The sequence below is a fragment of the Protopterus annectens genome, chromosome 9.part0 (assembly GCF_019279795.1).
Source record: "Protopterus annectens isolate FY-2018-M chromosome 9.part0, PAN1.0, whole genome shotgun sequence".
Taxonomy (NCBI): Eukaryota; Metazoa; Chordata; order Ceratodontiformes; family Protopteridae; genus Protopterus; species Protopterus annectens.
The window spans coordinates 1,286,209,405-1,286,222,497 of NC_056743.1; the positions used below are offsets into that span (position 1 = coordinate 1,286,209,405).

The following is a 13,093-nucleotide window of genomic DNA, read 5'->3' on the forward strand; positions in this document are numbered from 1 at the left end:
GTTTCTCAGCTTGCTTTCTGCAGAAACTTGGAGGGAGCAAGCATAAAGCAACAGATATCCAATCTGGAATCAGGGCATCCCTTGAAGATAATGCCCCAGGAGGAGGATCCTAGTGAAGTAGCTGCCACACTAGATACTGCAAGGAGGGGAAAAAATATGTTGCAGAAGGCTGGCTTCAATGACAAGAAAGCACATGTGATTGAGGGACTACTTGTGCACAATTAGAATGCAGCTGCTGAAATCTGCCTGCCCTCAGGTTTTATGTTTCCCCAGTAATTCATTGTACTTTGAAAGCAGTCTGAAGTTATTGCTCATTACCAGACCTTCATGATCTCTGGACCATGGGAAAAAACTAGTTCTTCCCTACTGTAAAAATGTAGGAAATGCCAGCATATCTATATTGAGTGCAACAATCCCCAGAGGGTGTCCTGAAAGGCTTGCAACAATTAGGATTGTCCCACCCCGAACCATATTTTCCTTTAAAATGCCACCCCGAACCATATTTTCCTTTAAAAATACCCCACCCCAGTTAGAAGTTAGTGGTTGTGGGATATTGGGCAGAATGACCTGCCCAAATCAAAGCCTGTATTCACATCATATGACATTGCAAATTGGAGTTTTATGGAAGAGATCATTAACTCAACTGCTGATCTGTAGAGATCCAATAGAGTATCTGCATTAAAGAACTCAAGATGGACTACAACAGTATTAGACATCCGTACAAAGGCAAGTAAAGCCCAAATGCAGAAACTGATCTAGATGAAGGCAGGGATAACTTAATAGATCTCTTGGTGGTCATGGGAGGAACCTGAGCCCATTAAGCCTGTACCTTGGAAGCCAGATTATGGCCCCAGCTATAGACTAGCAAATCTGAGAAAGGTAATTATGCCAAGGTCACAGCAAGCAAGGACAGGCAAGTAGAGATGGTGTCCCATCAACAGCAGTCCCAAGAAGATTATGCTACTTGGCACATTTTACAAAACTAAAGGTTGCTTAAACTATCATAGTCCAAGATCTGTGAGGAGTTGTCATTGCTGCATTCTCAGCTTGTTGCTCTACAATCCATGGAACAAACTTAATGGAAGTTTTGAAAAACACTGCAATAAAAAGGAGTCTACATCACCACACACTACTTTGACACTAATCACCCAAATTCATTCCACAATCACCCAAATTCATTCCACACATTGCAAATGAAAATGTCTGCTTAACAGACGAGTGCTACAGAGAACATACTGTCAGAAAACTGCAATGCAAATCTAGAACACAAGGAAACTTGCTGACTAGAAACCACACATTGGCACTGAATGCAAAACTAAAATTTACTGAATGTCAAAACACTTGAGATTTAGTATGGTCTTGTGGCAAATTAGATCTAATGGGGTAGTATAGTGCAGCATCAGAAAAGGGAGCTCTTAGGATGGTTTTCATATAAACTTTATTGTAGCAACACTTAAGTGAAGCCCACGGACATCAGGAGCAGCACAACTGACAAAACACAAGTTTGTTGCTAACAAAGGAATGGCTCAAAGCTGACCACAGTCTGCAATGACAACTTTTGCTTTTGGTTTTCCATTCTGTGTTCCAGTTTTTTTCCATTTCATTTAGCACATCCATGCCTTCTATGACTCTTCCAAAGACTACATGCTTTCCGTCAAGCCTACATGGGAAAGAAAGCAAACATTGAATTACACACCTCCCAAGTGAAGTTTAACACTAACTGGCCATTAATGTACATTCATTACATTGCAGGTTTAACTGCTTTCCATAACCCAAGCCTTCTGCAACAGCAGGGCCTATAGCCTGCAAGTACCTGGTCAGTGCAAGATCCAAGGATGGCATCCTAGAGTAACAGACAAGGTATCCAGCAGAACCTGCTTTCCATAACCCAAGCCTTCTGCAACAGCAGGGCCTATAGCCTGCAAGTACCTGGTCAGTGCAAGATCCAAGGATGGCATCCTAGAGTAACAGCCAAGGTATCCAGCAGATGCAAGCTTGTGCATTAAACAATGCAACATTAAGCATTTTAAGTTAAGGCACAGGAACATTACAAAGACTGAAAAACTGCACTCACGAGTGCAGCACTGCACTGTTGCAGTGTTAAGTTGCTTCAGCTAACCACCCCTAGAGAAAAATATAACTGAAGTGTTGACACCTTCAAACTACTTACCACTGAGTTTGTCCAGTGCAGATGAAAAATTGAGACCCATTTGTGTTGGGCCCAGCATTTGCCATGGACAGGCATCCTCTACCACTGTGCTTAAGACTAAAATTTTCATCATTGAATTTGTGACCATAGATTGACTTTCCACCAGTGCCATCACCATTAGTGAAATCTCCTCCCTGTAAAAAGGCAAATACAAAGTTAGTAAACTTTCAACCCCCCCTTCCAACACATGCTGCCAAATTAAAGGTAACTTAAAGCGGACATGGAAAGTTTTGAAGCAGAAAGCAGATCTCAGAAAGTTAAACACTTCTCACATTGGGGCTGGGTTTTGACATTTAGAAGGGGGGCCTTGGCACTGACCCTTACTAGTAATTCAGTAAGACTACAAGCTGCACTCTGAGCTAGCGCCTCAACTACAAGCTGCACTCTGAGCTAGCGCCTCAACTACAAGCTGCACTCTGAGCTAGCGCCTCAACTACAAGCTGCACTCTGAGCTAGCGCCTCAACTACAAGCTGCACTCTGAGCTAGCGCCTCAACTACAAGCTGCACTCTGAGCTAGCGCCTCAACTACAAGCTGCACTCTGAGCTAGCGCCTCAACTACAAGCTGCACTCTGAGCTAGCGCCTCAACTACAAGCTGCACTCTGAGCTAGTAGCCAGGCAGGCAAAGCCAGTAGCATGCAAATGCTAAAAGTAGAACTCATCCAAGTAAGCCATCATAAGCTGGCTCAACAGCTTGACTGCAGTTCTTCCATATCAATGGGGGTATTTCAAACTTACAAGTAGCCCAATCCAGTGTTTAAACCATCACATGACAATCAAACAGCAACAATACCCTACTAGCCTCCCAGTGCTAGTTCCTTAGCTATTCTGCATTCAAACCTCATCTCTCTTGCAAACACCCTGAATTGGCATAACCAAAGCTAAAGACTGGCTGGCTTATGCAACAAGGTTGAGAACTCAGTTTTTACATATGGGCCAATATTGGACAGGCCTTTTAAGGGTGGTGTGCATCATTTGGTCACATTACTCAATGGTCAAACCAGTGCACCCTTTGAGCTTCTCCACCATAAGCACTGATTCTACAAACCCATTGTGGCATAGTAGCAGAACTGCAAGTCTGCATCTTAATTCTGTCTACTTCCATACTGTAACTTTTCAGCACACTTGCTCCTTAATGCAAGTCTAAACATTTACTCTTTAATGTCAGAGGGAAAAGGCCAGCAATATACTGCACCAACACCAAGTTACTACCCTGGCAAATCACAGGATGATAGCCAACACCAACAACTTAATAAAATACAAATCAAACTTCTTTAAATGCCACTGAGCTGATTTCTACACTACTTACCTGACACATGAAGCCAGGAATTATTCTGTGGAAGGCAGAACCCCTGAACCCAAATCCTTTATCACCAGTACACAAAGCCCGGAAGTTTTCTGAAAAAGAAAAAAACTTTAAAAGCTTTGTCCAAAACAAATCTGAATACAGCTGCCCCTACAAGCTTTAAAAAGGGCCACAGCAGTAATTGAAATTCCATAATGACCATTCATCTTCAGCTATGTAGTCAGGACTTTCAGCCACAAGTTGAAAGCAAAAGCACCCCTGGATGGCCTTAAGGGGACAAGTCTAGGCATTTACCTACAGGCAAGATGACAATTTACTGGCAACACCCAACACTACAGTCAAGCAGTTACAGCAGAAAAAATGTTCCTAACCCCTTCAAGCTAGGCTGCAGAAGAAATTAGAGAAGTGCAGTCCCAAAAAGACTGCAAGGTACCATTAACTTTACCCATTAGGAGAGGTTAGGTTTTAATTCTGCCAGAGTACTGCAAGATCAGTATGAACTGCTCTCAACCTTCCATCCCCAAAATGAGGAAACAAACCCTCAATGTGGAAAATGTGGACCACATACTGGCATACCAACTTCAACATGGTCATAGTATGGTTAAAATGCTGGTTTTACTTTTAAGACCTTAACATTTTTACTATGGGTATTTAGATTGCTAACAGAATGCATCAGACCCTTTCAATGTGGAACAGTAACAAATGAGGTACTTTTCCAACGAGTAAGCTTTAGGTACGCTTAGGATAGTGCAAGAATGAAAATCTGTTTCACAGAAACAAAGGTAAACATGCTACTTGGGCATGGAGGATTAGAGCTGACCTTAAGGAAATTTAAATGCAAAATTGCAGAGGTAAATGTGGTTATGGTCAAGCTCACCTCCATTGCCCGTCAGACAAGCATGCCTCAAAACAGCAAGCGTAGCCAGACATGCCTGCACAAGACCTTACAGCCTTAGCAGTCTAAGTGTTTATGTCCACAACTAAAGGGTCACCAACTCAGAAAAAGCACATGCAATCCACAGCCCTGACCTTGGGGAAGCTGTAAGGGTTCAAGTCCCCGTTAGCACATGGTACATAAAGATTAGACAGCTACAAGCCAGGTACAAGGACCATCTGTGGGTGCAGTTCAGTTTAAAGCAGGCAAATACAATTTTTTGGATACCTGAATTAAGCTAGGTAGAAAGCAAAGTGTACTGCTAACACTACCCCTACCTCAAGCTGAAGATACAGGAATTGTACCCACCAAAAAGTCTCCTTCACTAGTGAGACATTCCGCTTGCACAACTGCAGAAAGGGACATCTGAGGTCAGCTGAGAAAATAGCCTTAAACTTAAAGCTTTGTTAAGTAGGAGAGCTCAACCTGTCAAAACTATGTGCTGCATGCATATGTATTCATCTCTTTAAAAGCAGAAAAACTCAAAACCCAAGCATAACTGGAATTTTGGGGAAGCTACTGGCCAGGTAGGCATATAGTACAGCTTTATCAGATTCAATTTTCCCCAATGAGCACTACAGTGGCCAAAAAACAAAGACCCCAAACATGGGCTAGAGAAGCCCATGGTTACTTTACTGCCAATTACAAGATCACTACGAGGTTGACAGATGCTCGTCTGGGGCAGGAGCAAGCACCTACAAGACTTGCTGCAGGCCTACAACCACTAAGAGCAGATGAAGAATGGGGACCCCTAAAACTGGCCAAGTTTCAGAACTGCCCTAGTTAAGGAGCAAGGTCACATTGCAGACATTCTACAAAATATGGCAGCTTTGGGTATAGCACTTCACACACTACAACAGCATTAGACAATCAAGCAGTCCTGGAACTAGGTTAAGTGTGCCACTCAAAAGTACTAACCTGCTGTCTTGGGAACAACATCCCCTCTCAACTGTTGAGAAAAAAAAAAAAGCAGTTAAATAAACGCTTCTACTAAAGTACATAAAACTAGACAATTTAAACAAAGCATGATAGCCTATCCACTTAAGCTAACCCAGGCTTGCCAGAGCAGTCATTCCTAGACCGCTCTTTCTACAGACTTCCTCTGTATGAGATGCTACTGCAGTTCCAAGTTATCTAGCAATAAATGCTAAAACAATACCTTTTTACATACAAGGAGTAGAGCACTGACCAATGTTAACCAATTTCAAGCTTAGTCTAGGTGAAATGCAAAAACACCTCAAGATGCAGTATACAAGCAATAGCAGTTTAGACTAGCTACATGGGGAAAATGTACACTCCAATGGTGCAATACAGCATTATGTACTACATAGATTCTAAAGTATCTTTAGCAAATCATAAAGCTCCGAAAGGAGGCAACGTAGCTTATATATACTGTTGATTCAGGAGCTTTTGGCTTGTATGAAAGTGACTGAATGACAAGGACAAAACTGAACAAAACCTTTGAGCATGCATGTGAAAGTTTAACAAATGCTAGATTAAATAAATCAATCCTTTACTTCAGAAGTAGAATAAAGTAACAAAGTACAATCAATATCACCAGCTGCCAGCATTAACTACAAGTTTGAGCCAAGTGCCACCCTGATAGCAAGATTTGGTTCTCATATGGGCACTCCTAGGGAATATGAATAGGCTTACTCCAATTCTCCAGTGTGAGAACTGGAAACGTGGGCAAATGGATGCATGAGTTGTGCTATGGACTGGCACCATTTTCTTTGTAACTATATCCTGCTGCTAAAAGGCTCCAACCCAAACCCCAAGTTGAACAGCTGGAAGAGTTCCAATATACAATACTAAGAATTTAAAGAAATGCACAGTAATGTGTCCAGCATGCTGGTGGACTGCAATTATTACAAGTATGCCACTCAAAGCAGATTTGAAGGCTTGCAATGCTAGTGCACTCACCTATGGGAGCTGGTGGCTTTGTATTAGAACACTACCCCAGTGGCATTTCTGTGCAGAAATGGGTGTGGTGAATGTGATTGGCAGGTGAAGGCCATGTGGACATACCATAATGTCCAATTTACAAGGCATGCATATTTCAATGGGGCATCATGAAAATTCATAGTGAGTACTTAGTATGTGAATATACTGAATTGGGGAGGATTTCTGTTTTATTAAACAGATCACCAACAGGTTTACTTCATAGCCAGGCACAAACATAGTATTTACAGTGTGAAGTTAACCAGAGCACCATGTTTGAAGTTGATAATGTTAAGCGTGAAAGAAATGTTAAAGCCAGTGTTTACAGCCCCCCCCCCCCATGCACCACCCCAAATACTATTGTTTTGTTGGCCTGGTTATGTCATGCTTTGTTTTGTAATTATGTATAAACACTCTGCAGTACTCCTGACAATAGTCAGGCACTGTAATCACTTCCCCATGTTTTGTTTAAACTGTCAATAATGTTTCACAAACATTTCATGCATGAGGTATGTACAACTTTAGCTTTGAGCAATTAAGTAATGTCAATATATTTATATTTGACATTTCACTTGAAATAGGTGTGGATAAAGACTTAAGCACAGTACTCCTGACGAGTTTTGCACTGTAATCACTTTCAGGGGGCAGGCCCCCTGCACCCCCCCCCCATGTTTCACAATATAAACTGAATGTTTTACAAACATTTCATGCACGAGGTATGTACAAGTGTGAAGATTTAAGCATAGTACTTGTAATGTACTGCAGTAATTAAAAAGCTACTTTTCCACTAGCTTGTATAGTAAAGATGGTGTTGAGCTTTGACATTTATATATTAAGCTATAATTTTGCAATCATTGTTTTACATATTCATATGGCTGACATAAGTTTATATTCAGAAGTAGACCAGAATGCAATTGCAATGACCATCTAAAATACTTGACTGCAAGTTGTTTTCAACAATGGGAGCAAAAAAGTACGATGGTATGATGTCTAGCACATGCAGCTTGGGTATCGGGCCCAGTCAGGGGAGAATGACATTTCTGGCAATGGTTGGCCATTCTGTAGACAAAACTCAGAATGACACCCAAGCAATGTTAATCTTTCAGCAAAGACTGAATAATGCAGAATTTACCTACCATAAGAGAAAAGTCAAGTTCGGGTGGGGGTATTTACCAGTCATGTACTATTATACAAAGACATTAAACATTCGCTGCCTTTTACCATACTGACAATATGGACATGATACAAACCCATTCTTGCACAAATCTCTTTAGCTTGTATTTAAATCCTTAACCAGCAACTTTAGAATTCTGGACAAAACCACAATAGCAAATGGACAATGGGCCAAAAGTCAGGGACCAACAGTATGAATCCCCCACCAAAAAAATGGAGTTTTGAAAACTTAAGGGTATGGCACAAATACATTAAGAATGAGGAAAACCAGAATTTGAGTAGTTGTCAACCTAGCACAAGTTGGTTGAACTGCCAGACTAAGGCTACAATCATTATGGGCATGCTGCTTGGGTTGTCCAGTCAGCACAGATACTGGAGATACAAAAACAGTCAAGAGCAAGTTTACCAACAGGTGCCTTTTCAAGATTCCACAAGCAGTGAGCTGATGTCGCTCCAAATCTAAGGAAAGTTGGGCGTAGTTTGCTGAACTTGACACCAGAACAAATTAGGAGGCAAGATATATAGGATTGACTGTTGTGTTCACCATCAAGTTGGATGTAAACTTTTTCCACTGTTAAGCCAGTCAGGTACAGGCCTTTTTTTGCTATCAGGCATCTCGTAGAGACTATCACTGGCTATGACTGCCCGGATACGTCTGGGACCCAGAACAGCAAATACCAAGCTAGAAGATTATGGTCAGGTACTTAGTTTAAGTGCAGTATGCAGGTCCAGAAAAACTGCAGTGGTCAGTTAACTGGACAACCTGAATGAAGTGGCTACTTTTCTGAAGTGGAGTCAAGTTACCAATGCATGTAAGGGTTAGTGGATTTGATGTTAGTTGTGGTTTCTGGACCCCTGCTATAAAGTCATCTAGGAAACTTCCACAAGTACAGTATAAGTGATTATTATAAACCTCAGTTATACGAACACAGCCTTCAGGTAGGAACAGTCTGTTTTGAGTTTACGCGCGTTATGCGAGAAACTGACCTATGAAGTTAACCAGTTCTGTTACGTTTGATTATCCGTAACTTACTGTACTCAGCAATATTCACCATAATTTTAGCAAAACATTTGCCACTCCCAACTGGGCCCGATACCCGAGCTGCATGTGCTAGACATCATACCGTCGTACTTTTTTGCTCCCGAGACTTGATCGCTGAGACTTGATTGCTGCCACAAAGCTTGGCTACAAAAAAGTTAGCAAAATTGTTTGGGATTAAACAATGCCCCCCCCCCCCCGAAGACGCCAGCAAAACCTTGTAATATGTCCAAGTTGAAAGGAGTAAGCTTTGTTATTTTTGTCGAAGTTTTTATCTAGATTTAGGCTCATCTATACAGCTTTACCCCCCGAAGCAATACTATACAATCATCCCCTTTCTATGGCACGCAGGCTTCTAGTTTACAGAAGGTTCTTCAGTCTTAAGTAACTGCCGCGTCTCAAAACCTAATCTTCATAGTAGACAGACGCTTACATTATAAAACCCGATTCCCTAACGACCAAATGAAAACTATAATCAATACAGCAACCCAATTTAGGGATATCGAGGCCGAACTCCCATCTATAGAATTAGACCTTAACGCAAGCCAGATAGGCCACGAACTTCCGGGGGAAATTTTCCTGACAAACCCTCCACCCCATCATCCGCTACAATGTGCATGTACCTTCTGCAGGGCGAGGGGATACCAAGTCACAGTCTAAACCACAAAAGGTTGTTCAGCTAATAATTTTAGCTCCAAAAGCAATAAAAAAACTCTGGCGTCATTATACATCGATAAGTGAACACCCACACCGCTTAGGGCTCACATCGTCGCCATGTTAAACCCCTCCACACAGGAAGAAAGCAACCTCAGCATGACGGATAGTCACCTTAACAGAAGATTAAGGCAGCCATAGACATTTAGGTAGCAATTTAACAAAAATAGGACAACCCTAAAAGCGCGCCACTAAAACGCTGCAAGAGGAAGTAAGGGCTTCACAAGGCGAGGGCGCAAAACGCATCAGTACACACCTATTAGGTGGAGTTAATGGTCATCGCAGCAACTGAAGTGTTAGTGGAACGTTATTTCTGAAACACTAGTTTTATGAATAAAGTTCTATACAATGTTAACCACGTGCATCTCTAGCATTCAGTATACATTGAGGGAGAACCCATGCAAATCTACATAGCACATTTTAAACGCCTCACATTCTTTTAATTACAAAAAGAACACTCCTATACATTAAGCAATTGTATCGCCTGTCCAAAATAAGTTAGAGACAACTTAAAAAAAAAAAAGAAAAAAAAAAAAAACGCCAGAGACCTGCTTCCAAAATGGCTGAATTAAACTAAATGCCAATAAAATGGCGTTATAACCAAAGCCACGATTTATATATGGCACCAACAGTCTAAACATTCATTTTGCATACAAATATCACCTTATCAAACACCCCAGATAAAACAGACAGTCAAACACATTAACTGCATACCTCTAAGACGAGCCGACCAGCGGGCTTATCAGCGATAGTTATATCAAGAAATACTCTTGGGTTACTCATAATTAATGCTAGAACTCGCACTTAATTACAGTATACTACAATAAATCTACTACCTTCCGTACCCCCAACTAAAACTACTTCTTCTTGATCCAGCCTTTAAGTAACAACAATGGAGGAAAAGGAGCGCCTCATGACTGATACCCACCAATGAGAAGAATAGTATTCCAAGCCTTCGACTGACTTATCCAATGAACAAGCACGATTTTGGTTTGTGACTTTTTTGTTGCCCCTTTAGAGTCGCCTTGCTGCCGCATAGGGTGCAGGCGGAACTAGCAGGAAAAGGGAATGTTGTTAGTATTTTTAATTATGTTAAAAGTGCTCAAATTGTGAACAATAATTTAGAAAAAAACCCTAGTATATTTGTAGTTAAATTAGGTTGTATTAATGGTTTATTGATAATGGGATGTGCGGTTTCTTTCGATGGGAAGTAGAAATAATTTCCTGTCGCAGTAACGTTAGCCTAGATTGCTGCGGATTTTGTCTAGTAGACTGCAATGTTGCCGTGGTGCCACACAGATTTGCAGTATTTGATTGGTTAGGTGATGGGAGTCTGAGAATTATAAAACCTAAAAAGCAGTTTATTTATTTATAGCTTATTAAACATTCACGTTTAAGATACTTGAGCAAAATACGCATTTAATAGCGAAGAACTTCATCGTTGCATTTAACAGAACAATGTATAAGTTTAGACACTGCGGATGCTTCAGCTTACACTGCATGCGCGTTTCTCCTATTTTCTTCTGTTCTGAGTTAGTAGGTGAAGTTATTTATGTCTACTGCCGTACGATGCCATAATCTCTGTTATGTGAGAAGGCTAAATTCTAGTGGGGAAAAGGGTAGTCTTTGCTGTGAACTGTGCCAATATTCCTTTGTCTGAAAGGAACCAAGGCATTAGTAAATATGAAGTAGTCTGATGTAATGAACGGGAATCTAGCCTGTATTCTGTTAGTTGGCTGTAATGCCTTTCATACTCTACAGCCACCCACTGAACACGAAAGAGCTAAAGGTGGAGATGCTTCTATATACAAAAGATAAAGGCACCCCAAGGCTGGTCAACAGTATGCCATGTTTGAACTACTCCGTGTCCAATTTACCTATGGGAAAAATCTGTTGCCACATTCTGGCTAGCTGCTAGCTACAGGTCCACAAGTATGAACCAGGAAACCCATACATCATATCTGAAGGTAATATAATCGCTAAGCATCTAGCCCAATACCATACCCATGGGCATACCTCTTAGAGCAAGAAATCTGGACAAAGTCATAAGTAAGTGGGACAAAGGCCCAAAATAGGGACAATTTTTAAATATTACTCTTACAGTCTTACAAAGTTGATAGAATAACAGGTTGTTCATTAGCATGAATTTTCTGAAGGGTATGAAGTCTCAAATTCAAATGTCTGTCAATTTTCTGACTTCAGTCTGTAATGAGTTGCCACTAATTTGCCAGCAAACCACAATTTTATGAAAAATGGACCAAAATAGGCAAAAATCTGGACATTCTGCACAAAACTGTACAGTTGAGAGAGGTATGCTCATGGGTGATTTTTTATTTTAACTACACCTCCACTAACTGGGAGGCATACACAACCACTAATATGCAGGCCCAAAGATTTCTTGACTTTGTAAATTCAAATGCCATGGAGTAGTTTGCACTCCCATTAGAGGAGCAAATATCCTAGATCTGGTACTCACTAGATCTTTTACTGCTGTTTGGATTCTGCCAGGTTTCCCCAGGCCAAGCCCATTTGCTCCCTAAGCCTTGTCGTGAGGTGTAGGGCATATGCCACAACAGACTTCTTGTGGGATTCACATTCACCCTCCCACTGATCACAAATCAGATCTAATGGTCCCCTCACCCTATGCTCATACAGCAACTTAAAGGGTGAAAAACCTGTGGATTCTTGGGGTACCTCTCTGTAAACAAACAGATAGGACAAATATTTGTCCCACTCTCTCTTAAACCAGTCTATAAATGCATGTAGCATGGTCTTTAGTGTAGAGTTTGACCTCTCTACAAGACCATTAGTCTGGGTGTGTTAGGGGGGTTGTCTTTATGTGCTTCCCCCCACAGTGCTCCCACAGACAAGTCAGCAAGTCTGAAATGAAATTGGCACCTCTGTCAGTCAGTATTTCTCTTGGGAAATCTACCCTGCTGAAAATCTCTAGCAATGCATGTACCACCTTCTCTGCTTTGATGGAGGACACAGCCACTGCATCTTGTTTCCTGCCTTGCTTACTTTTTGGCACTGCTTACAAGTCTTGCAGTACCCGGTTACATCCCTGGCAATCCCAGGCCAAAAAAGCCATATGACCTGCAAATGGAATGTCATGGACTATGGCTAGAAGTGCCAGACGGTAGGCTCTGGGCACTACCAACTGCTGTATTTACCTCACCTTCTAGTCCTCCTTCAGGGATCCACTCTCTATACAGTAAGCCTTTGTTCCAGTACACAGATCCCTTTTCCTTCAGAATCGAGTGCCTCCCTAGCTACCTCCTTCAAGCCTTGTAATGTAGGGTCTGAGAGCTGAGCCTGTCTCGGCTCTTATCTTTGTGACATTTCCCAGCTCCCCTTCCACAGGAAGTCTGGTATCTTCTGACAGTGGTGCCTCACTGTCAGCCTGGGTACTACCACTCACCTCTGCCCTTGCAGTCACCCTGTCCAAATGAACATCAGTACCTACCAGCAACCTCGGCTCATCTTCAGGCTCACTGATACAGGGTAGCTCCCTCCCTGAATTAGCTACATCACCAGTTCTGGCTTCAGGGATGTGATCTGTCTGGGTCTCCCCCTGGCTGCCAGACCCACATGCCTGTCTCCAAGCCTGACTGCATGCACACAAGGTTCATAGGTAGGTACTAGGCTATTGGCCCTAGGGCCTATACAAGCCTAGCCAAAAAGGTACCCTGGCTTTCGCTACCCAAGAAAATTATTTTCCTGTGCCCCTGTCAAGCAGAACTACAGAAGTGATCCCCGGGGTGAAGGTACTGCATT

At 41.9% G+C, this 13,093-nt stretch overlaps 1 protein-coding gene across 1 annotated transcript; it reads right to left on the reverse strand.

The window, feature by feature from the left end:
* Positions 1-1,421: 1,421 nt before the first annotated feature.
* On the reverse strand, positions 1,422-10,192 carry PPIA (peptidylprolyl isomerase A). Its single transcript, XM_044084226.1, is given in 6 exon segments — positions 1,422-1,592; positions 1,594-1,660; positions 2,171-2,343; positions 3,519-3,607; positions 5,368-5,398; positions 10,031-10,192. Coding segments are annotated over 6 exon segments (495 nt in total). The 5' UTR covers positions 10,100-10,192; the 3' UTR covers positions 1,422-1,526.
* Between the last annotated feature and the right edge of the window lie 2,901 nt (positions 10,193-13,093).